General features: G+C 39.5%; 1 protein-coding gene and 1 gene segment (V, D, J or C); both read right to left on the bottom strand.

Moving 5' to 3' along the window:
* Positions 1-2,064: 2,064 nt before the first annotated feature.
* LOC102455559 (T-cell receptor gamma chain C region C10.5-like) lies at positions 2,065-15,252 on the bottom strand. The segment is given in 4 exon segments: positions 2,065-4,696; positions 5,487-5,531; positions 7,039-7,332; positions 13,704-15,252. Coding segments are annotated over 4 exon segments (630 nt in total).
* A 5,575-nt stretch (positions 15,253-20,827) lies between these two features.
* The window catches only part of LOC102448091 (uncharacterized), a 57,241-nt gene continuing 55,820 nt past the window's right edge, over positions 20,828-22,248 (bottom strand). The window contains exon 13 of the mRNA XM_075919831.1: positions 20,828-22,081. Coding sequence (XP_075775946.1) covers positions 21,933-22,081 — 149 coding nt within the window. The 3' untranslated portion in view covers positions 20,828-21,932. The remainder of the gene's footprint in view (positions 22,082-22,248) is intronic.

Raw genomic sequence — 22,248 nt, 5'->3', positions numbered from 1 at the left:
GTGTATGGTTACAGTACGATAGGACACTTGCCTTCACAACTGAGGAGATGGGTAACTCCTGAATGGTATTCACCTCACTAGACAAAATCTAACTTTGTGTAATACCTACATCGTAGTAAGCAAGAACATCAGTGCATGTAGCTTTCCTAAATCCTCCAAATCTTGCAATAGTAACCTGTGTATATTAATGTACTTCCAACAGACTGTAGATTAAACTGCACTATTTCTACAAATGCTGTGGTAGTAAGCTGAAGTTTTACTGTACTCTGTACATGTAACTCAGGCAGATCTTTGTATTTCCATTAGCTTGCTGTGGCTTGTAAGTACCTATTTGGTGAGGTGCAGGACTGATTGTGGTTAAACTGTCCTTGTTATCATATGCACCATCACAGCCTAACTTTTCCGAAACAGCAGTGACTGGCTTAGTTTACAAAATTTTCCACTAAATAACCACATAGCAAACAAAATAACTCAAGCCTCAAAACTAATACTTAAACCAACCCCTGGTTCCCATGTTCAGCATGTAAAAGTGCAGCAGCAGGTCACCTTACATGCTAATGAGCCAGTGCAGCTGTTAAATTTGCTACCACAGACTGATAAACCTCAGTGGTTGGCTATACTAAGGGCTGTGGGTAAGCAAAGGACTTTGCAAAAGAAGCTTAAAAACATAAAAGCTGTAGCTGCTTGTGCAAAGCTCCAAGAAAAACAAATGGTGGGGGCAAAATTAGCCCTACAAATCTAATTATTTCAATCTAATTCATTTTTAGAAGTAGCCCCTCTTCTTGCTATGATGTTCAGAGTGTTGTGCAAAACAAAATCATAGTACAAAATAAGTCTCAATAGTAAGTAGTCAAGCATGAAACACATATTTTTCTTCAATCTCAGGCCTGATTCTCAGCTGCAAATTTATGATAATTTATATCAGCTGTGGATCTGGGATGATCAGAGCAAAGTTCATATATTAACCTTTTAGGATTGTATGGTGTCTTGTGCTCAGGACTGCCAACAGCAGCAATAGAGGTGTGTTTCATTTTGTTTTTCTCCAAAATATATGTACTTGAATCTTTTGTAATAGTTTTGTAGGTATTCATTTTCTCTTAAGCAGAGCAAGCTAGCCACTTTAAATGCCAATATGTTTGAAGATTTTCTAAGCTAAGATGTTGTCTGCTGAATAAGGGCCAGTTTCCCAACTTCAGATTGAATAGTATGTAGAATCCTAATCTTGTTGATTTTTATTGACTAAATTACTCTAAAAGGAGTGGGAATAGCAGCATTTGGTGCAAAGTACTTAGTTTTCCTATATATGTGTAATCCTTTGAACACAGAATTTATTTTAGTTACTGTATTTTTTCCACTTCCCTGTTTGGTAGAAAACTTTATTTTTAAGGAGGAACCTCCTATGTATGACTTTGCAAATAACACAACTGTTTGCTTTAAAGAATTTTAACCTCTTAAAAAGTAAACAAGTATGCAGAACATGCCTAATTTATAAGTTGAATGTTTTTACAGGATGTGGAATACTAAGAAAATAGCTGCACAAGTTATTAAAGTAAAATTTACTGCTAATTGTGCATTTGTGTAAAATACTGCTAATATGAGTGGATCTGTCCTATGTGGATCCTGCAAGCATTCAGGGCCCAATATGCTTGTACTTGTGCTAATAATTTACCCATCTTTGGACAATTTTAAAAACTGATAAATATTCATGATTTGTGGACTAAGAAGCATCAAAATTGCAGACTTTGGAGATGTGGAAGAGTTTAGAGTGGTATCGGAGAACTTTCCTTTATTGGTTAAGAATGATCAGTTTGAACTTACAGTATGATTTTGAAGAGAGTATTTCATTTTTTTAAATATTTCAGGCATATACTGAAGAGGGCATATCCAGTTAAGTTTGTATTTCATTCATTGTAACTTTTATGTTTTTAAAAGATAAAATGGAAGTATGCCATATATGAGGCAAGACTAAGTATTCACCTTTTACCATTCTCTTCCAGGATTGTATACATCTTCCTTGAAAAACTTGTTTTTAAATTGTTAGATTTCCCTTAAATAAATACATTGGACAGAATATTTTGTAATGCTGAATTTTATTTAAAATATATCTAATCTTTCAATTTAAAAAAAATCAAAAACAGGCTTTGAAATAGTAATGAAAGAAATAAATGAATTGAAATTAAATGAAAGTATTAATTACAGATTAAGAGATTCCAACCCAAGTAATTACAGCAGTGAGGTTTTTCCAATTACTTAACTTACTGCACTGGGCCTATCTATATCCAAAAAATTGTGCACAAGTGTTTTGCAGGTTAAGAGCCTAGGGGTATGTCTACACTACAGCATTATTTTGGAATGTCTTATTTCAAAATAGTTAATTCGAAATAGCTTATTTCGAAATAACGCATCTACACACAAAATGCATTTCGAAATAGCTTTTTGCTATTTCGAAATAGCTCATCCACACTGAGTGGATGCTGAATCGCATTTAAGGCCATCCGGAACCAGGTCCGGTAGGGTATCAGGTCAGGAGTTAGCTTGTGTGGCTGCTGCCTGTGGCTATCTGAGGCCTGTGCTTAAAGGGACCTCCCCCGCCCCCGGACAGCCAGTTCTCAGGTTTCCCTGCTTGCTTGCCTACCTCGATGAGGGACAGCAAAGCATTGTCTCTGCGTGGTCTGGTTGCCCTTACTCAGGACACCACAGCACTCTGCAGCATGGAGCCAGAGTTGCCCCTGGGCACTCTGATGCTTCTTGTGGATGTGTTGCTGTGAGTCTGGCTGCACTTTCTGCAGGCTGCCATCTGGGAGGTCCATCTGGGGGCTGTCAGTATCCAGGAGGCCCTGCGGGAGAGCTTCTACCCTGAGAAGCACTAAGAGCCTCCCTGGTCTGCTCCACTGGGGGCTTGTGCCTCATTCCTCCCTCATGTCCTGCCACTTACCCTCCCTAACCCCCCTTCCTGATGTCAAATAAAATACACATATTTTCATGAACACAAACTCTCTTTATTTAACAAAACTGGGGGAGGGGGGGAATGACACTCTGGTGAGACTGGGGAAAGGAGGCGGGAGAGGGGAAGAGGTGAGGGGGAAACCTGGGGGGAGGGAACTTGAAGGGGGAAGCCAGGGAAAGAAGGGGAAGGGGAAGCTCAGGGTTGGGGGTCTTGCCAGACCACCTTGATTGTCATGCAAACCTCCTCCTGGGTTCGCATGTGGCCTTTGGTGTCCAGGCTGGCAGCTATCCTGCCATAGATGGCCACATTCCTCCGTCTATTGCGGAGATCATGGACATTGGGGACATCCCCCCCCAAACCTGAATAAGGACCATGATCTCCACCCTGGACCAGGAAGGCGCCCACCTTCTCCAGCCCCTGGCAGGCTCCTGGGAGCTGGCAGACTGCTCCTGGGGAGCAGTGGAGGGTTGACTGCCAGTGGCTTGCTGGCTCATGTTGGGGCCACTGGCTCAGGGGCAGTGACTGCTGGCTCTGGGCTGGCAGGCTTGGAGCTGGCACAGGCACTGTGGCCAGAATCAATCCCTTTAAGGGTTCTGGAGCGGGGAAGAGAGGAGTGTTCTTGGTTGAGACTGGAGTGGCCAACAGGGCACCCTAGGAAGGCTAGAGGCCCTCTATTTCGATATAAGTGTCTACACAAAACTTATTTCAAAATAGCTATTTTGAATTTGGTGTTATTCCTCGTGGAATGAGGTTTACTAAATTTGAAATAAGCGTTCCGCTATTTCAAATTAATTTCGAAATAGTGGTTTGGCTGTGTAGATGCTAGTAAACTTATTTCAAAATAACGGCTGTTATTTTGAAATAACTGCTGTGTAGACATACCCTAAGGCTGTGTCTAGACTAGCAAGTTTTTCCACAAAAGCAATTGCTTTTGCGGAAAAACTTGCCAGCTGTCTACACTAGCCGCTTGAATTTCCACAAGAACACTGACTTCCTACTGTCTGAAATCAGTGCTTCTTGCGGAAATACTATGCTGCTCCTTTTCGGGCAAAAGTCCTTTTGCGCAAAGCTTTTGCGCAAAAGGGCCAGTGTAGACAGCTCAGATTTGTTTTGCGCAAAAAAGCCCCGATCGCAAAAATGGTGATCGGGGCTTTTTTGCGCAAAAGCGCGTCTAGATTGGCACGGACGCTTTTCCACAAAAAGTGCTTTTGCGGAAAAGCGCCGGTGCCAATCTAGACCCTCTTTTCCGCAAATGTTTTTAACAGAAAACTTTTCCATTAAAAGCATTTGCGGAAAATCATGCCAGTCTAGACGTAGCCTAAGAGACTGATGTAAGACTTCTTTGTGATGCAAAATTCCCATTGAAATCAATATGTAGCCCCAGCCCTTTAAGTTCCACAGTTAAAAAATTAAACGAATAGACAAAAATGATCAACCATAAAGCCAATAGCTCAAGAAAAACCATCTGTGCTAATTAGAGAACAACAAAATTCAATTAAAATGCATATCTTGATATTTAGAGCAAGGTGTTTCAGATGAACAGGCTCATGGCAAAGCGAAGTAAATTTCAAACCCAAATGCTGATGCAGGAAGATGCAAGTAAAAGTTAAGGTTTCTTTCCCTGGTGCTTGTTTGGGTCTTTCATTCTGTATATGAAGAAGAGTACGATGACGTAGTACATGGTGCTTTTCAGGAGAAGGATGATGTATATTAAATATGCAGTTGTGTGTGTGAAACTATTTTTAAGATCTAGAAAAAAAATAAAAATCAGTTAATGGTGCTTATTCTTCAATTTTGAAGAAAAATAAATATAAAAGTATGCATATGATGGCAGAAGTTCTATATAATATTCCATTGTAGTAACTATACAGGCTAACCAAATTATTTATAAATGAGTGTGCCTTGCCAGACAGGTCTACATTGCAAACATACCTGTCCATCCCACAGAGCTAATAGAAAAGAGGTGTACTCAGTGCTGGCATCCCTACATTCTATTACAGAACAAGCAGGATGCTAGGGCTTCTCATATGGACAGTTAATAATAGGGTATCACCATGATTTTCAGATCTGGGTGCCTAATTTGTTCTAAGTCTGTATTCAAAGTTTAATAAGTGGTTTAATTTTAAGATTTCCTGATTACCCCCAAATTAGCATGAAATCAGTTGGGCCTTCAAGCTTTTAGCACCTTTAAACACCATTTGAAAATATTGGCCTTAGAAACTTGTTATAATTAACATGCTAAATATTAAACAGTTGCAAATGTAAGCTAAAGAAAAATGACACATTCCATGTTAAAGCACCAGGAATATCACCAAAACATGTATTTCAGCTGAACCTCTGCAGGATTTAACCTAAGCTTTCATGCTCATTTGGTGCTGGACACATTGCATTAACTTATAGTTAAATTCTTGGCAGTATTCCACATCTAGAATAATTGTGTGAACTATTTAGAGAATATTTTCATTTTTGTCCTCACCATATGAAACCATGCTTAATTCTTAACTATATTGTAGAGAAAATGAGAAGTGAACCCAATTACCTGCGGGCAGCATGTTGATACAACCTTCTATGGCTCTGGAGGTGCCTGAAAGGACAGAAGCATAACATGTAAAGAGCTATATTTGTCAAAAGGGTTCTTGTTCAAAATTCAAACATTTTTGATGTTCAAAGAAAAATGTGTAAAAATTCTGTAAATACACTGCCTCAAATATGAAAAGTTACTATTTTGAACAAATCAGTATATACATTCCATCCACTAATCCTCAGTAGCTGGTAGTTCTTGGGCAAAACCATGCAGAGTTAAAACGGGAAAAAATGCACATGTTCCCACATGTAACTTTGCTTGCAGAAGGTATGCTTTAGCTGTTAATGTTGCAAATAGATCAATCAGTGTAGCCTCCAATGCTGCAAGGAGATCAATTGAAATCTTTGGAATTAGCATGGGTGCAGGGGTCTGCACTAGCAAATTTGATTGCAGGATCTGGATGTGAGCCCTTCTGTGTACAGAAACTTCTGTTCGCATAGAGCCAGATGCATTTTGCCCCACCAAATTACTCAGTTGTGTTTGCCCATTTACAATACATATATTTGGCAGATGAAAATCAGGCCACCTGATTTGGCTTTAGCCTGAGGGAGCTTGGGATTGTCAGTGTTTGGGACAGTGGTAATATTGTTTAATAGCTGAACAACAGACAGAAGAAAATAATCCTGATCGTGCAGTCCAAGGCTCATCTCTTAGGCATTTTGGATATGCAAGAGAGGTGTTGCCAATAAACCCTTTTCCCCCCATTGTATTTGAAAGAGAGAAATGTGTATGTGTTATTAAATACCTCTACGCTGACAGATCTGTAGATAAGATGTGTATTGCCAATCACTAAATAACTTTAAAATGTGCTTTTATTTGATGGTATTTTAAGAACTGAAATGTAAGGCTCATTGAGTAGATTCTGAGCTAGTGTCAATTAGCCTGACTAACTTTAACAGATCTTGGCCAGTTTACTTACACCAGGTGTGAATCTAGTTATTTGCAAATAGAAATTGGAGAAATACTAATTCTATCATAAGAATTGAAAAGGTTTTGTTCTTGCAGAGGTAAATTAGCTCTCCAATAGAACCAAACAGATTTCTTCTCAACATACATTTCTCTTTCTCTTGCATTATCTTTTTCATTTTGGTTTGTGTAATTATTCCTGTCCGTTTTAACACGTTAGATGCCATGTGTGTGTCGTTACTTCTGTTGCAATATATAGTACTTGTTGAAATTAAACACTGAAAACCAGGACCTTGGCTGGTGTGAATCTACAATCTCCATTGACTTCGGTGTAATTAGGCTCATTTACCCTAGCTAAGGATCTCAGTCAACATTTTCTTTCATTAGAGAAAGATTTTAAACTGGGAGAAAGGAGCCAAAACTGAGTGTATGATGGAAATGCAAGCTTTAGTGAGAGCCAGCTGATGGAGAGATGGAAACTAATATTAGCCTAAAGAGAAATGTGTGTCCTTTTTAGGAACAATAATGCATTTTATTGTTGAATTGCAAAGAAACAATGAACCCACTAAACAGAGAACTGGCTTAAATATAGAGAATATACCTTGGGATTGGAGAAGGATAGAATCTCGTCCGCTTTCATGTTCATATGTGAGGTTATATGTCTTGTTAGGATCATCAACAGTCAGCCAGGTACTCACTGAGTATGAGTTTTGATTATCACTCGGGGACCAAATTTCCCCACGTATTGCATTTTTCTCTTCATTTGAACTTTTCCAAGTCACCTTAATAACATTTGGGAAAAAATCCTCAATGAGGCACATGTGTGTTCCTTTTCCATCTTGTTCAGTAAGAAATAGGGTCTGGATCTTCTTAGGATCAAATTTTGCTTCTTTGCCTGGATTAATTTTAGAGAGAGAAATTAAATTGTTAGTAATTAAGTGAATTGAGAATTTCATTTTACACTTTTGAGACAATAAAGAATTCACAGATTTGATAGTGGGCTAAAAGAGAGGCAACTTCTTTTCTTGCATCCTGTTCCTGCAGATTGCATTCAAGCACAAAACTAACTGAGTTGACACATTTTGTTGCTAAATGCTTTGTAACTATTTTAAGTCAATAATATGTGGTCACAGCCTAATAAATCTTGAAGATGGGAGTGGATTGTTCACTTATGAGTTACATATTCAGGGAGTTGGAATTGCAGATGTGCTTGAGTTGAACACAGGCTTTTGTGACACAAGAATCTGTGATAGCATCTACTCAATTGGCTTCCAAACTAAAAATATATTGAATTCTTTTTGAATGAATGTTAAGTACAGCATTATATCCAGTTAATTTCAAAACATTGGCGACTTAGAAAATCTTCCCTGTATTTAACCAAAACTTGTGTATAAAAGACACCATGATAATGAGAGGAAGGGTACACATATACTGCAATAAAAGACCCATTGCATGACCAGATAGGACCCAAGCCTCCTGATTCTGATTTGCAGGGTGGGGGCACAGGATTAAACATTGCAGTGTAGATATTCAGGCACGATATGGAGCACAACCTCTGTAATTCCATGATGGAAGTTGTCTATGATCCCAGGCTCCGGTCACAGCCTGATCCATGAGCTGGTGTCAATTGACCCAGGCTCTGAGACATGGTGCTCTGGGATTATTGCCATGTAGATGTACCTGAAGGGAAATGTATTAAACATTCCACTAGCCTTTTAAAAAGGCCTCTAAAAATCACTAGAGTTAAATTTGCTCTGGACTAACTGCCTTTTCTGATTAAGAATCTTAACACCTTTAAAAAGAAAATAAGGGCTTCTCTCTACTACCAGGAGATTGACACTGGAGCAATCAATCCAGTAGGGGATGATTTAGCAGATCTACCACAGATTACTCTCCCATCAATTCCAGTAATTCACCAGAATGAGAAGTATAAGGTTAGTCAATGGGAAAGTTTCTCTCATTGACCTAGTGCAGTATAGACACCATAATAAACCAATCTAAGCTACGTCAACTCCATTTATGTTGTTCACATAGCTGTAGTTGCATAACTTAGATTGACTTAACCCTATAACATAGACCTGCTCTGAGAGAAGTAATCTTTAGGATTTTTCCATGCTCTGAAACTTTAAACCATTTTTCAGTTATTCAGCTTAAACAATGTAAGAATGTACCAGATGTGTTCTATGGCACATCCATCCGATAAACCATCAGGGGTACTGTTGCTGAATGCCATTTTGGGAAAGCACAGAAAATACATTAAAATGTACCACTGAATGACAAATATCAATTAAGAAATTAGCAAGGGTGGTGCAAACTGAAATGACTTTGTTCATGTATTTGACAAGCTTTATGGAGCTTTATGCTCAACACTTCTGAAATCAAACCACTTAATGCTCAGATAAAATATTTAACGGTCTTAACTTTACTCAACCACTTCTGAAAATCTTGATTATAAAGCATTACTAATAATGGAGCACTGAACAGAACTCAGTTATCAAATTTCTCTGAAGAGCAGAGGGGAAGTTGCTGCCTGTGTCCAAATCATGGAGTGAATTAGCAAATTGCCAGTTAATGAACTTCTGTTATATCACGTGAATTATTTTTAAATAATTCTGTCTCAGTATATATTTTGTCACATTTGAAATAGAACTCCTTACTCGAATCATTATTCATCTGCTTATTTCATATGGCTAACAGTAAGTGATACATTTTTAAAACAGTGTATTGAATGTGCTAGTTATCACAAGAATCGAGCAGGTTCTCAACACTGTTATTGCAGCTAATCTCTATCCCCTGTGTGTCACTGAGGGATACAGCCAAGATAATCCGGTTCCCAAACCAGCCAACTGCCAAAGAAGTATTCTGTACAGAAAGAGGCAACATTCTTATAAACATGAATCAAAAAGAAGAAACGGAAGGTTGTTGATATTTCACTAATGTCAAAAGTCCCTAAACAGGCATCTTGTGCATTCTCCATTCCAACACTTAATTTTAAGTGAAAATTAGAGGGCATCTAACAAAATAGTTGGCCTATACCCCACAAAACATACTGCATGGAATTTTTAAAGGCCACAAGACAGGATTTAGGAGTCCACATCCTTTTGAAATTCAGGCGCCTTTGAATTTCAGTCATTGTCGTTAATCAACCGAGATGAAATACTGTAGATTAATAATTACTAAAGCTCTGATCCCATAAAGTCTTAATCACGTGATTATATCCTGTGAGTAGTCCTGCTAATGTCAAAATTTATAAAGGTTCCTTTTCTAAAATGATTTCAGCTTAATTATGTGCAGTCTGGCTATTCTATAGTTTTCTGAACCAACTTGGAACTGAACCAATTCATAGACTGGTACTTAGGGTTGTGTCAAAAAGTAATTCAAAGACCTTGACTTGAGAAGCAATTTAAGAGAGCTGAGATATAACATTACCTAACCAAGAAAAATCCCTAGATTAAAGAAATTTCCCTCATTTTGGAACTAGTCCCTCAAAAAGGGAATTGATTTTTCTTTTCTTTTTTTCATTTAAATACTCACCCTTTGACACAAACTATTTCAATATTTGGGGCTCAATCTTAGATTCCATTTGCACCACAAGGAATACCAGATTGGGTGTGATCAGTAGATTTGCCAAATGATCAAGTCTTGATAGTCTTTACATAGTTTCTTGCCCAGCGATGTTGTGCTTTGCAAAAATGTATGATTATTTCTGGCATTTCTCACAGATGATTTTAGAAAGTCAATTCACATTTACATGAGGACTTTTAAGTGCATGTACAAAATATTTTTAATTTGCCAATATTTAGATAGGTGCCTATCCAATATAAAATTGGAATATTGTGCAAATATAAGCAGCAAGAGTGTTTGCGAATGTGGATGTGCAGATGCATGAGCAAAATCCAATTTAAATTTCTGGCCTCACATTAGGTCTAAACTAGAGCCCTTGAGACAAATGAGATTCTTTCCATTATCTTCCATGGGCTTTGGATAATACACTTTAAGAAGATCAGAACCTTTATTTCCAAGTTAATTACAATTTCCTGTGTGGAACTGCTTGTTGTTTTGATCCAACTTAACTTTTCAGAACCCCTTGCCTGTATAATTTATTTATTTGGAACTTTTAAAAGTAGACGTGTTGTAGTTCAAATATTTTATTTATTTTATTTATTTATTAATTTTATTTTGAGATGGCAATTGAATCCGGAACCTTTGACTTCACTCAATCTCAAAAATAAAAAATAATAATAAATCCTACTAGTTTTCATGGGAGGTTTTCTAAAGTAACAATTTCAGGGTTTAGTTGTAAGTGATTGCTGACTATTTTTTGTGTGTTAGCAATCTGCATGCCTCTTATAAGTAAATTTTACATAAATAGTGCTAACATGCTGTTTGTTTTGTAACGAGATTAATTATACCATCACAATTTATTAAAAGAAAGGTAAATGATATGCTTGTAATTTTTATTTTGTATGCTGTGAATTGATCCAGCAAAATGCCGAGTGCTCCTGTGAAGTTCTCAATGCTCCTCATTTCCCAATGTAATCAAGAGACACTGAGGTTACTCAATACCTAGCATTGTTTATACCCATAAGAGAAAAGGGTTGACCCTATATTTTTCTGAGAATATTTATCATTAATGTTCTTAATAAACATTTTAGCCAGCGTGCATTTCTTGCATTGAGATAAATTAATATTAATTTGATAGATGTTTTAGTTATGACCTATAAAGCCTTAAATGGGTTGGGTCCGGGGAATCTGAAGGACTGTCTTCTCCCATATGAACCTTCCTGGGGATTGAAGTCAGCTGGGGAGGCTTTGCTTCTTATTCCCCCACTTGTGGAGATAAGATTAACATCTACGCGGAACAGGGCCTTCTCAGCTTTTGCTCCCAGGCTGTGGAATTCTCTTCCTCGGGATATTCACATGGCACCAACACCAGCATTGTTTCGGCATCAGACTAAAGCCACCCTTTTTACTCATGCTTTTATTAGTGTTTGAGTCTGTATGTGTGTGTTCTTCTTTTCTATATGTTTTTAGCAGGTTTTATGTCCCTTTGGGATCTCGTATTTTAAATTTTTATGTATATTTGTATTGTGTTTAAAAAATTTTGTAAGCCGCCATGAATATTTTAAATAGAGAGGTGGGGTAAAAATATTTAAATAAATAAATATAAATAAATAGATGTTGCCATTATGAAGCATTTAAAATAATTTGTCCAAAAACTTACTATTTATGACGAGTTTTGTGCCTGTTCCAAAGATTTTTACAGTTCCCACAGTATTGCAACTTGCTACAAAAACTGCCCTAGTTATTTCTGTTCAGAGGGACCAGATCTTACCAAACATAGGCTAACTAAGAACCAATTAATTCAACCAAAGAAACTGAAGAAATTACAATTTTTTTGGGGGATGAGTTTACCCTGATATTTCCAAACACCGTGTCTTAATATTAATTTGGTAACTTGTTTAAAACAAAATCCTTCATTTCACTGACAGAGAGGATCTGTTTGACATTTGAGACATAATGTTGGACTTGTGTTTTCTGTTGCCTAATTAGTTGATGGAAAAGGGTATTTCAGTTTAATTCTGTTGCATGGTTAGTGTTTTTGTGCCTATAAAATCAGAGTGGTGGAATGGGTGTATTTTTTAAAATACCAGTGTAATTAAAATTTAATTAAAATACTAATTTTACAGTATGCTATGTGATGTGACCTATTCCCTTTTCTCAAACGTTTCATGACCTCTTCTCCCCTTTTGAATAGTTTCCTGAATTTTTCAAATGTAATACTGTCTCATACAATTTTGCATTCCTGTGCAGTATAATTAAAAGGAATCACAAAAGGTAAGTAGGCATGGGGATTGTTTCTATTCGTACTGAGGTCTAGCTGACACTATTGAACATTATGCAACGACAGCCAAATCCTAATTAGACTTTCTATAGAATGTGTTGAGTAGAATCTATTGCTGATACAAACAGGCTACAAAACATGTTTGGCCAAATTCATGACATGGCAGCAATACAGTTACATTGATGTAATAAGAGGAGAACTGGATTCAGATTACACAAGTAGCCTATATTCCTTTATATTGCTTGTGTTTGTGAGCAATCACTCATTTAATTGTTGCATAATTTGGAAAATACCAACTTTTACAATGGCAATATTTTAATATGTTTGGGAAGAAACCCCCTCTATGATGCAGGGTGACTAACGTGGACAAGAAATGATAGTGAGTCTTATCCTGAGGTACTGAGGAGCCTCAGCTCCCATGGAAATCAATGGCAGAGCAGAACCTTTCAGGATTAGATTCATAATGCAAGTTACAGGCTCCATCCTCTACTTACTTATTAATTTTATGAGGACTTTTGATACTCGGTAGGGCCCTTTTAATTCTCTCTCCCTCCACTCTCATATGATGGGATTTGTTCATGTTTTAGTATGAATTCGAATTCATTTTGTGCAATAGAAAATTAGCATATTAATCTAAAATGCCTATGGTAGTAATCACACATACAATATTCACAATTATTGGTTGTCTTGGTTCACAACCTTTCTCCCAGGCATTACCCCTGCTTTTATACCCTTAACAAGAGAGAAAAAATTAGGATGAAATCCAGGCTCCATCTAATTGAATGTCAAACCTCCCATTGACATCAACAGCCCTGGAACTCCTGGCTAATACATACTTTTGATAAAAGAGGCTAACTCCTGGTCACCAGCACTAAGCAAAGCAAAGGGGGTTTCTCTAGGAGCTACACGGTGGATGAGAAGATGAAATCCTTCTCCTAACCTAGCTAGAGCATCATAGTCCTGGAGCTTTTGTAATGTCCATGCAGTTGCCCACCCACTGATCAAGGCCACTTGATCACTTTAATCACGGACCCATTGGACATTCCATGCTCTCACCTCTTCCCTACCTCTGATCTCTGATGCACTTTGGTGTACGGGGTCCCCTAATATTGCTTCTTGGGCTTGCCAGCTCCCCACACTCAGTAGAAATGTGGATGTTCTCTTGATCCTGGGGCACTGGGCCCTAAGAGAACAACTTAGCTTTTACCCAGGGTGAGATAAATAAATCTTGTGTGAATAATTAATAGTCAGGGTGATCACTCCTCTGTTTTATGCTGAATTCTGTACATTAACACATCATTATATAGTAAAGAGATTTGTTCCGTTTCCATTGTTATCCTTTAGGAATAAATTGTGCTCTGCATTCTCTAATTTTATATTAGCATAAGCAACTTTTTCCTCTATGCTATTATAGAACTTACTTGAAACAATGAGCTTTGTGCCATAGCCGAAGACTTTGTTGTTATAGTTTTCACAGTGTTCATGTGCTTTGTAAAAAGTCACAGGCCAGATCTTCAGTTGCTGGAAATCAAAGGTGTTCCACTGAGGATCTAGCCCATATAGCTTCATATTTTTGATGTGCAATTGTGAACAGAAGTTGATATATGAAATTTTTTAATGTGAACACCAGTCCTCTAAAGAGTCTTTGCTCACAAATGCATATCACTTTCTGTCATAAAATTTAGATTCGGTCTTTTAGAGCCAATGGGTTTTGAAACAGATACTTACATATTTTTTCTATAAAGAGTTTGTTACATTCAATCGGTAATGTCAAAAATGAATACCTAGAACTGTTTCAAAAGGCAGCAAGTCAATTTAAACCAACTCTAGACTACTTCTCATAATCCAATAATTCTCAAAATAAAGAAATTATCAGTAATAGTAGCTCTTTTGTACTGTAAAGATGTGATCTCTGGGACTCTCAATAGGCACACTAAATATTTTTGCATTTGTTTCTGCTATGAAACTTAAGTATTGTTGAATTTATTTTTCTTGTTTTAACCTATTTTGGCTAACTTCTGCCATTTTCTTCCTACTTTTTCCTGAACAATAACCTTTTATAGAAAAGAAAACACAATTCCACTAAGTTATTGTTACTATAAATGTATCCTTTAATGCTGCCTAAGGGCTGGATCCTCCAGTGCTGATCATCTTCAGCATCTGTTTAAATTAATGAGCATTGAAGAAGCTCAGCAAGTCACAGGACTGGGTGCTAAACATACTGTCTACGTCTAGACTGGTAAGATTTAGCACAAATACTCTAAACGCAAGAGTTTTTGCGTTAGAGTATTTGAGTAAGAGAGTGTCTATACTGGTATGTGCCTTTGCGCAAAAGATTTGCAAAAGCATCCATGCCAGGGTAGATGCTCTCTCGCACAAGAAAGCTCCAATGGCCATTTTAGCCATCGGGCTTTCTTGCGCAAGAAATTGATGTTACCTGTCTACACTGGCCTCTTGCGCAAGAACACTTGCGCAAGAAGACTTATCCCTGAGCAGGAGCGTCAGAGTATTTGCTCAAGAAGCACTGATTTCATACAGTAGAACGTCATTGTTCTTGCACAAATACTCATGGCCAGTGTAGACAGGAGGCAAGATTTTGCGCAAAAGCAGGCGCTTTTGCACTAAATCTTGCCAATGTAGACACAGTCACTGAGTTGTCTAAAAACACAAGTTCTACATTTGACAATTGTTGCTCGCTGTAAGCTTGTTTCCTCTTCCAAATATTTTCCAAAGCATAATCATCAGAGTTACGATGCTCAACAAAATCTCTAGAAAATAATTCTTGTTGATTGCCATAGTGGTCCCTTTTGAATTAGAGACTAGCAGAGTAAATCCTGCTCCTCCCTTCCTCCCATTGACATCAATTGGAATTTTGCTTTTTACTTCTGTGGAAACAGGATTACACCCAATATGTTTATGAATAGCTTGATTTTGTCCTAGCTTACAAGCATGGTAAACATTAGCTTTGAAAACATCTTGAGAAACTTACTTGAAACCACCAATGTGGTGCCCGAGCCAAAGTACTTTACTCCAGACTCACATCATTGAAATCCTCTACAAAAACTAATGAATCATCAAGTCAAGAATTTCATCAAACTAAAATTTGGATGTTCTTATTTTACATACAAACTCCACAATCTAAACAAGACCTGCTAATAGCCACATAACTATGTGAGCATTAACCTGAGTTTATGTACTTTGTGGGGCCTTTTTGCTGCCAAAAATATTTTTTGCTTTTTATATACATCACTGCATGGCAAATTGATTGCGGTAAATTGCTGGCCACCAAGTGCGTCAATTGATTTCAGTGGATGAGCAGGATTTAGTCCGATGATCTCAGATGTGCCTGGAGGGAAGGATGGTCCTTTAGTTAAAGCACTAGAAGGGGACTCAGGAGAGTTGGTTTGTTTTTCTCTCACCCAGTCTGTTCCAGGGCAAATCGCAATCTGGGCTTCCGTTACATTTGACCGTGCTCTTAATGTATGGTTTAGAGTAGACAGTGACATTTGCTAGGTAATATATTCTAAATACTGTTTTATACTCGACATTAATTAGCTCTTGCTCCACTCATCTGAAGAAGTGGGTTGTGCCCACGAAAGCTCGTGATACTATCTGTATTCTTTTGTTAGTCTCTAAGGTGCTGTAGGACGACACTTTTTTTCACACTTACATAGTTGACCTATAATATTATAGGCAGAATATTATTCACAGGAGAAAAAATTATGTCCGTAGATCAATTACTGAGATCCTGAAGACTGTTGCCTCCTAGGGAGTTTTCTGTCTTAAACCATCAAAGGCTGATATAGCATTAACGACAACAAACTTTTTAACGATCTCACATCTGCTAAATTGAATACCTGATCTGCAAATTTAATACACTGGCATTTGGACTCTTTCAATGGGAGATGAACTGGTTCAATACTTTAAATGTAAAGCTTTCCATTTCCCCACTTCCTGATCCTTAACAGATAGTCAGTAAATATTCCTGACTTTCACTCTTGTATTTACTTTACTTATTAGGACCAAACTCTGCCCTCAGAGAGCACTTCGGTGTTCTTGGGACTTCAATATACAGATCAAGAACAATCCATTTCTTATGAGCTAATTTTTTTCTTATATTTATTTACTCAGTAAAATGTTTTGCCTTTCATTCTATTTAGCTAAAGAAAAAACAATCAAAAGTAAAAATACTTACCAGAAACAACTAGCTGGGTTCCTGTGCCAAAGGACTTGATCCGAGTTGAAGTGTCACATTGACTTTCTGTTTTACAAGAACCTTACTTACACTGTTGTGTTGTTGCTCCGATAACTAGGCACTGAAACCAATAGATGAGATCATTAGAATAATTATGTATTCCTGGCTTTTGACAGTTTTGGGAATTAAATGAATGTTACATTTTTGTGCTGTCATAAAACAGTAAATTCTCTTCACAGTGATTCTATTTACATGTCCATGCTACTTTTCAGTTAATGAATACTTATTCCTGAAAATGGCTTTTGTTTGGTTTTAATGTTATAAATAGACTGCTGGATGAAGTGGCTTGCAGACATTTTCATTGTGTTGTCCACATGCTGAAAGAGAGATTGTCTCACGGACTAGCCATTCCACAGAGCAATGCTTACCTTCTCCCACTTGCATTGACAACACATCCCTGTAGCAACTGTGTACATGGAAAAACAAATGCCTGAAAGTATTCTATTCTGATCCCTAATCCTGACATTTAACAAATGGAAATGAGGAGGAACCAGCATCATGTGATCAGCCAGCTCTCTAATGACTAGCACAAAGAGCTCCATAGTTTGCAGCTGGGAGCCTGTTCTGTAGTTAGATTTTTTTTTTTTTTTTTTTTTTTTTTTGCTACCCAAATATATGTAGGGATCATTGTAGTATGAATGTTCCTGATTTACAAGTGTCTTTTTATATGGTTGTTGGGGCGGGGAGAAATATTTTCCTCTGCATACACACGTGTTCTAAAACAGAACAGAGATAACATCTGAGAAAGCCCACCTGCTTTCAGACAAATGGTGTGGATGACAATCTAGCATTTGAGAGCAAACGCCTTGCCTGCCACCTCACTATCCCACAGAATAATTCTGGGAAATAACTGACAGTGGTTACAAAAACTGAAAAAGAGAGGTTCCACCAAACTGCACAGGTGACTTCATCAAAGGGCATTTCTATCGAAGACGTATTTGGAACTATCTCCCAGGATGGCAGGGGTGCTGGTGAATCGTCAGTGGCAAGCCCTGAGAGAACCACTGTAGTAAGGACAATCATGTTCACTGGCATTTTACACCATGTCTTCTAGAGGTTCTCTGAGCAGGTTTAAGTGACACCACTATACCAATAGCAGCACTTGCACTGCTGCAGTTGCTGGCCTTTGTGGGGCCATCCTGAAGCTAGTGTAACAGCGGGAGGTTTCCTGAAATAAGGCCACTGTTGCTCCTCTCCCTAGCAAATATACCACGTCATAGTTGTGTGTTATGTAACACCACAGTTGTAATACGATTCGGTCTTGCCAGTATGGAGAAAGCAAAAATGAATGGGAAAGAGGCAGGGTGGAGGCTTGAGGCAAGGGATGGAATGGAGGAAGAGCAGGGGCTGGAATAGGTGGATGGGGTGGAATGGGAGTGGGATATGTGTGGAAAGAGAATGGGGGGATTGAGCATCCCCTGCTAGAGGGAAAGTTGGTGCCTCTGCTATTGCTCCCCCACTTCTACACAGGTTCAGGTGCTCCTGTCAGACCCTCACATTAGCCAGAGCCATCATTTCCCCAGGATGGTTCAAGGCTGCTGCCCCCGGGGAAGCCCCTGCCCCACAGTGGCTGCCTCAACTGTCCTATGGATAGACTGGGCTGGGGACAGCAGCAGGAGTTGACCTGCCCCTATGCCACACTCACTCTGGTGGCAGGAGCCGCAGAGGCCCAGCAGCAAGCTGCACTCAGCCCCACTCTGCTGCTCTTCTTCTTCTAGTGTCCTTGCGGGTGTTCCAATCTAGGTGTTAGTGCATCCTTGTGCTGGCCATCAGAAGTTGTTCATAGCAGTGCCTTACTGTGCATGCACAGCAGTAACCTCGTGCTCTTGTGTCTATTGACTATGCGCGTGGCGTGGTGTAGCAGCCTTGGTTCTTTCTCCACCATCCTCAGCAGCAGATGGAGCTCCTTGGCAGTGCGTCTCTTCTTCCTATAAACAATGAAAACAGTTTGACTTACCTTCTTTTTCTTTACCCGGGACTTGGCCATTCTCCCCTTATTTTTACTTTAAAACAAATCCATCTCTCCCCCCGCCCCATCCTGCCTTTCTTCATTCCAAGCCCAATTAGACCTGTTACCAATATGCTGAACTCTCCTGGATTCAAAAAGTGTGACTCCTGCAGGGAGCCCATGCCCATTTCTGATGGGCATTCCTCCTGGGTGAAGGGGCGGGGAGAGGGCCACATCTCCCAAAAGAGCCCACATTGCCTCAGTATGACCACCAGGGCCAGACACAACAGGGAGCTAAGGGTCAAAGTGATCCTGTTGGAGAGGTCGCTCCACCCTGGTCTGAGATGTACCTCAGGCTCTCAGAAGGCCACTCTAACTGAAAATCCAGGCCTCTCCTCCCCAACCTGGGACTCTCACAAGTCAAGAGCATCTCTGACATGGTCACGGGCTGAGCTCTTGGAAGGCTAGTGTCACTGAGGCACCTCGCACTTCTGGCATTGCTGAGCTGTGCAAACCAGCACTAGCAAAATGAGCCAAATCTGAGCTGAAACGTGAAGTGATCTCCATGGCACCCTCCATACCAACCCATCAAGTGGCACCAAAGACCAAGTAGCCGGACACGCCACTTCTCTGGCACCGGCCAGTACTGCCGCACAGGCGCACAGCTCAGTGTCAGTTCATGCTCCAGCACAACTGGCAAAATGCCACTTGGCACTGGCTGTGGTTGACAAAGTGTCATGGAAATGCACCACGCCTCAGCAAAGAGTGGAACCGACTCAACTGCAGTCTCTGATCCCTAATACCAACAGCTTGCCACGGTACCACTCGGACCTCTATGATTTATCACCTACATCCTCCTCATCTCCTGACTCACCAGACACCTCAATAACCATGGTACAGCCATCCAAGGCCCTAATCACCACCACTTTATCCACCACAGTGGCCACATGGGACCCGTGGGCAGCCTGTCAGCAGCAATATACTGCTCCATCGTCACATGTCTATTATATTCCATTTTACATAAGAACGGCCATACTGGATCAGGCCAAAGGTCCAGCTAGCCCAGTATCCTGTCTGCCGACAGTGGCCAATGCCAGGTGCGCCAGAGGGAGTGAACAGAACAGGGAATCATCAAGTGATTCCTCTCATGTCATCCATTTCCAGTCACTAACAGACAGGATACATCTGCACAGCAGTGTTATTTCGTTATGTTATTCTGAAATAACATAGTGCAAGTCTACACCACAGGCCTTTATTTCAAAATAATATCGAGTTGGAGGACTTCTTATTTTGACTCCCGTAACTCTCATTTTAGGAGGAGTAAGGGAAGTCAGAGGAAGAGTACTCTTCCTCGGACTTTCTGCTGTATAGACAGTGCCAAAAGCCAAAATAAACTGTTTCAACTTAAGCGACTCAATTGAGGTAGCTTAAGTTGTGTAGCTCACTTTGGCTTTTAGCCCTGCTGTGTAGACATGCCCACAGAGACGAGGGCACCATTCCTGCCCATTTTGGATAATAAGTATTGATGGACATAACCTCCATGAGTTTATTTAGTTCTTTGTGAAGAACAGGCTTAAAAAATGTCCTGTGGCAAGGAATTCCACAGGTTGACTGTACAGTCATTTGATGGCTCCTTTCTAAATGGAATATTTTGCATTTGTTCTTATTGAATTTCATCCTATTTACTTCAGAAATGTTTTGTTTGATTTTTAATCCTATTGTCCAAAGTACTTGCAACAGCCGGAAAGGCAGATGCTAAACCCCATTCTGTTTTTAGCAGCTGGTCAGAGTGTCCTATATGATACTACCTGGCAGTGGAGGCCATATCATGGGCAAGTTCACTGGTCTGTGATAGTAGTGACAGCTGAGATATAGTTGTGTCCTTGGCCATCATATTGTTTGCTTTCAATAAGTGTGAGGAAGAGGAGGAGGTGGGAAACAGGGTAGGAATGGGGGGATGACTAGAAAATAGAGAGCCAGGCAGGCAGTGGAGACAAGTCAATGTGAGAAGGGGATGCTGCAGCCACAAGAGACAACAGCAGCTGGTAATTTTTATTCATGCCTTTTCCAAAACCTCAAGTTTTGAGGTTGATAGAATTGCTGCAGGCCACTTTAGCACCAGATGTGAAAGCAGAGACCTGCTCTCTTCTGTGTTGTTGGGGCCACCCTGCCCCCGGTGGCTGGGAGAAGGAGGAAACAGCCTGATTAAAACTCAGTGTGTGTGTGTGGGGGAACACAAGGAGAGATGGGGTGGGAGCCAGAGTGCGAGAGGCAGAATGTGTGTGTGAGTGTTTGTGTGTGTGTGGAGGGGGGGGGTTGGGATGACTGATAGAGGTGGTGATTCAGTAATACAGGAAAGAGCATGGGAGGCAGAACAACAGAGAAGGAAATGGATTGGAGGTAGCAGGTGGGTGATAGGAATAGAGGGAGGGCGAGAGGGGCATATAGGTGTATGTAAGAACGGAGGTGGAGGAAAGACAGGAGCAGAAGGAGATAGGGCAGAAGATGGGGGCTGCAGAATGACAGAGGCTGAAGGTCAGGTGTAGCTATAGGAGAGGGGGATTGAGAGGGTAAGAGCTGAAGAGAGGAGGATGCTCTAGTGCTGTGCTGGCCTTGGACTTTTCTCTTTTACCAAAGGCTTTCTGTGTGGTCTTGGCAAGACATTTAGTCTGTATAGACTTCTGTTCCTCATTTGAAATAAGGGTATAATAGTACTTCCTTACCTCACAGTGGTGTTGTGTGGATAAATGCATTAGAGATTGTGAGGTAATTAGACACTATGTGAAAAAGGCATAGAAACACGTTGCGTGCCAGGGATGTAACAGATGGGGCCCACTAGAGAAACCTTTCTTATAGTTCATAGCCTACATTTCCTTCAAATCAATAAACTGGACAGAATCCTGCAATGCTGAATTTTATTTAAAATACATCAATATTTCAAGTAAAATAGTCAGAAGCCTGTTTTTATTCTATAAAGCAAATACATGCAATGAGTAGCTATGAAATGAGGAATCCTTTTAAATTACAGATTAGGACTCCAGTCTTGCAAATATGTATGGGGCTGAGTTTTCACACAGACTTTACTGCATGCTGTTGGGCTGCCCAGATCCAAAACGTTCTTTGTGTGCACAAGTGTTTTTGCAGTAGAGGAGCCTACGAGATGGATCCTGCCCCGCTTTGTGAGGCAGAATTCCCACTGAAACCAAGGAGTATAATCTAGGAAATTCAATAGTTGCAAAATTAAAATGATAAAAAAGACCAACTGTAAAACTGTTAGGCCCCAAGCAGAAGAAGCCTTCTTATGCTATAATTAAAGAAATAACCAACAAACTCAAACTCAAAGCATATCTTAATATGTGGAGCAAGGTGTTTCATGGTCATAAACCTGTTCACAAGCAAAGTAACTTTCAGACACACATGTTGAGGCTGGAAGGCCGAAGGAGAAGTTCAGGGTTTCTTTCCATGGCGTTTGCTTGAACTTTTCATTCTGTACATGAAGAAGAGTACGATGACGTAGTACATGGTGCTTTTCAGGAGAAGGAGGATGTATACGAAATATGCAGTTGTGTGCGTTAAACTCTCTGTAATATCATAATCTGCACAAAACACAACAACAACAACAACTGGTTAATGGTACATATTCTATAGACTGAAAGAAAAACAATATAAAGCATTGGGTATGATCCAATAAGGTATGTATGGTATTTAATTGTAGTAATTATACCAGCAAATCAGAGTGGGCATAAATCTATAACTGATAGTG

The sequence above is a fragment of the Pelodiscus sinensis genome, chromosome 2 (assembly GCF_049634645.1).
Source record: "Pelodiscus sinensis isolate JC-2024 chromosome 2, ASM4963464v1, whole genome shotgun sequence".
NCBI classification, from domain to species: Eukaryota; Metazoa; Chordata; order Testudines; family Trionychidae; genus Pelodiscus; species Pelodiscus sinensis.
The sequence above is the reverse complement of the archived record's forward strand: the minus strand, read 5'-3'. Positions and strand labels throughout refer to the sequence as shown.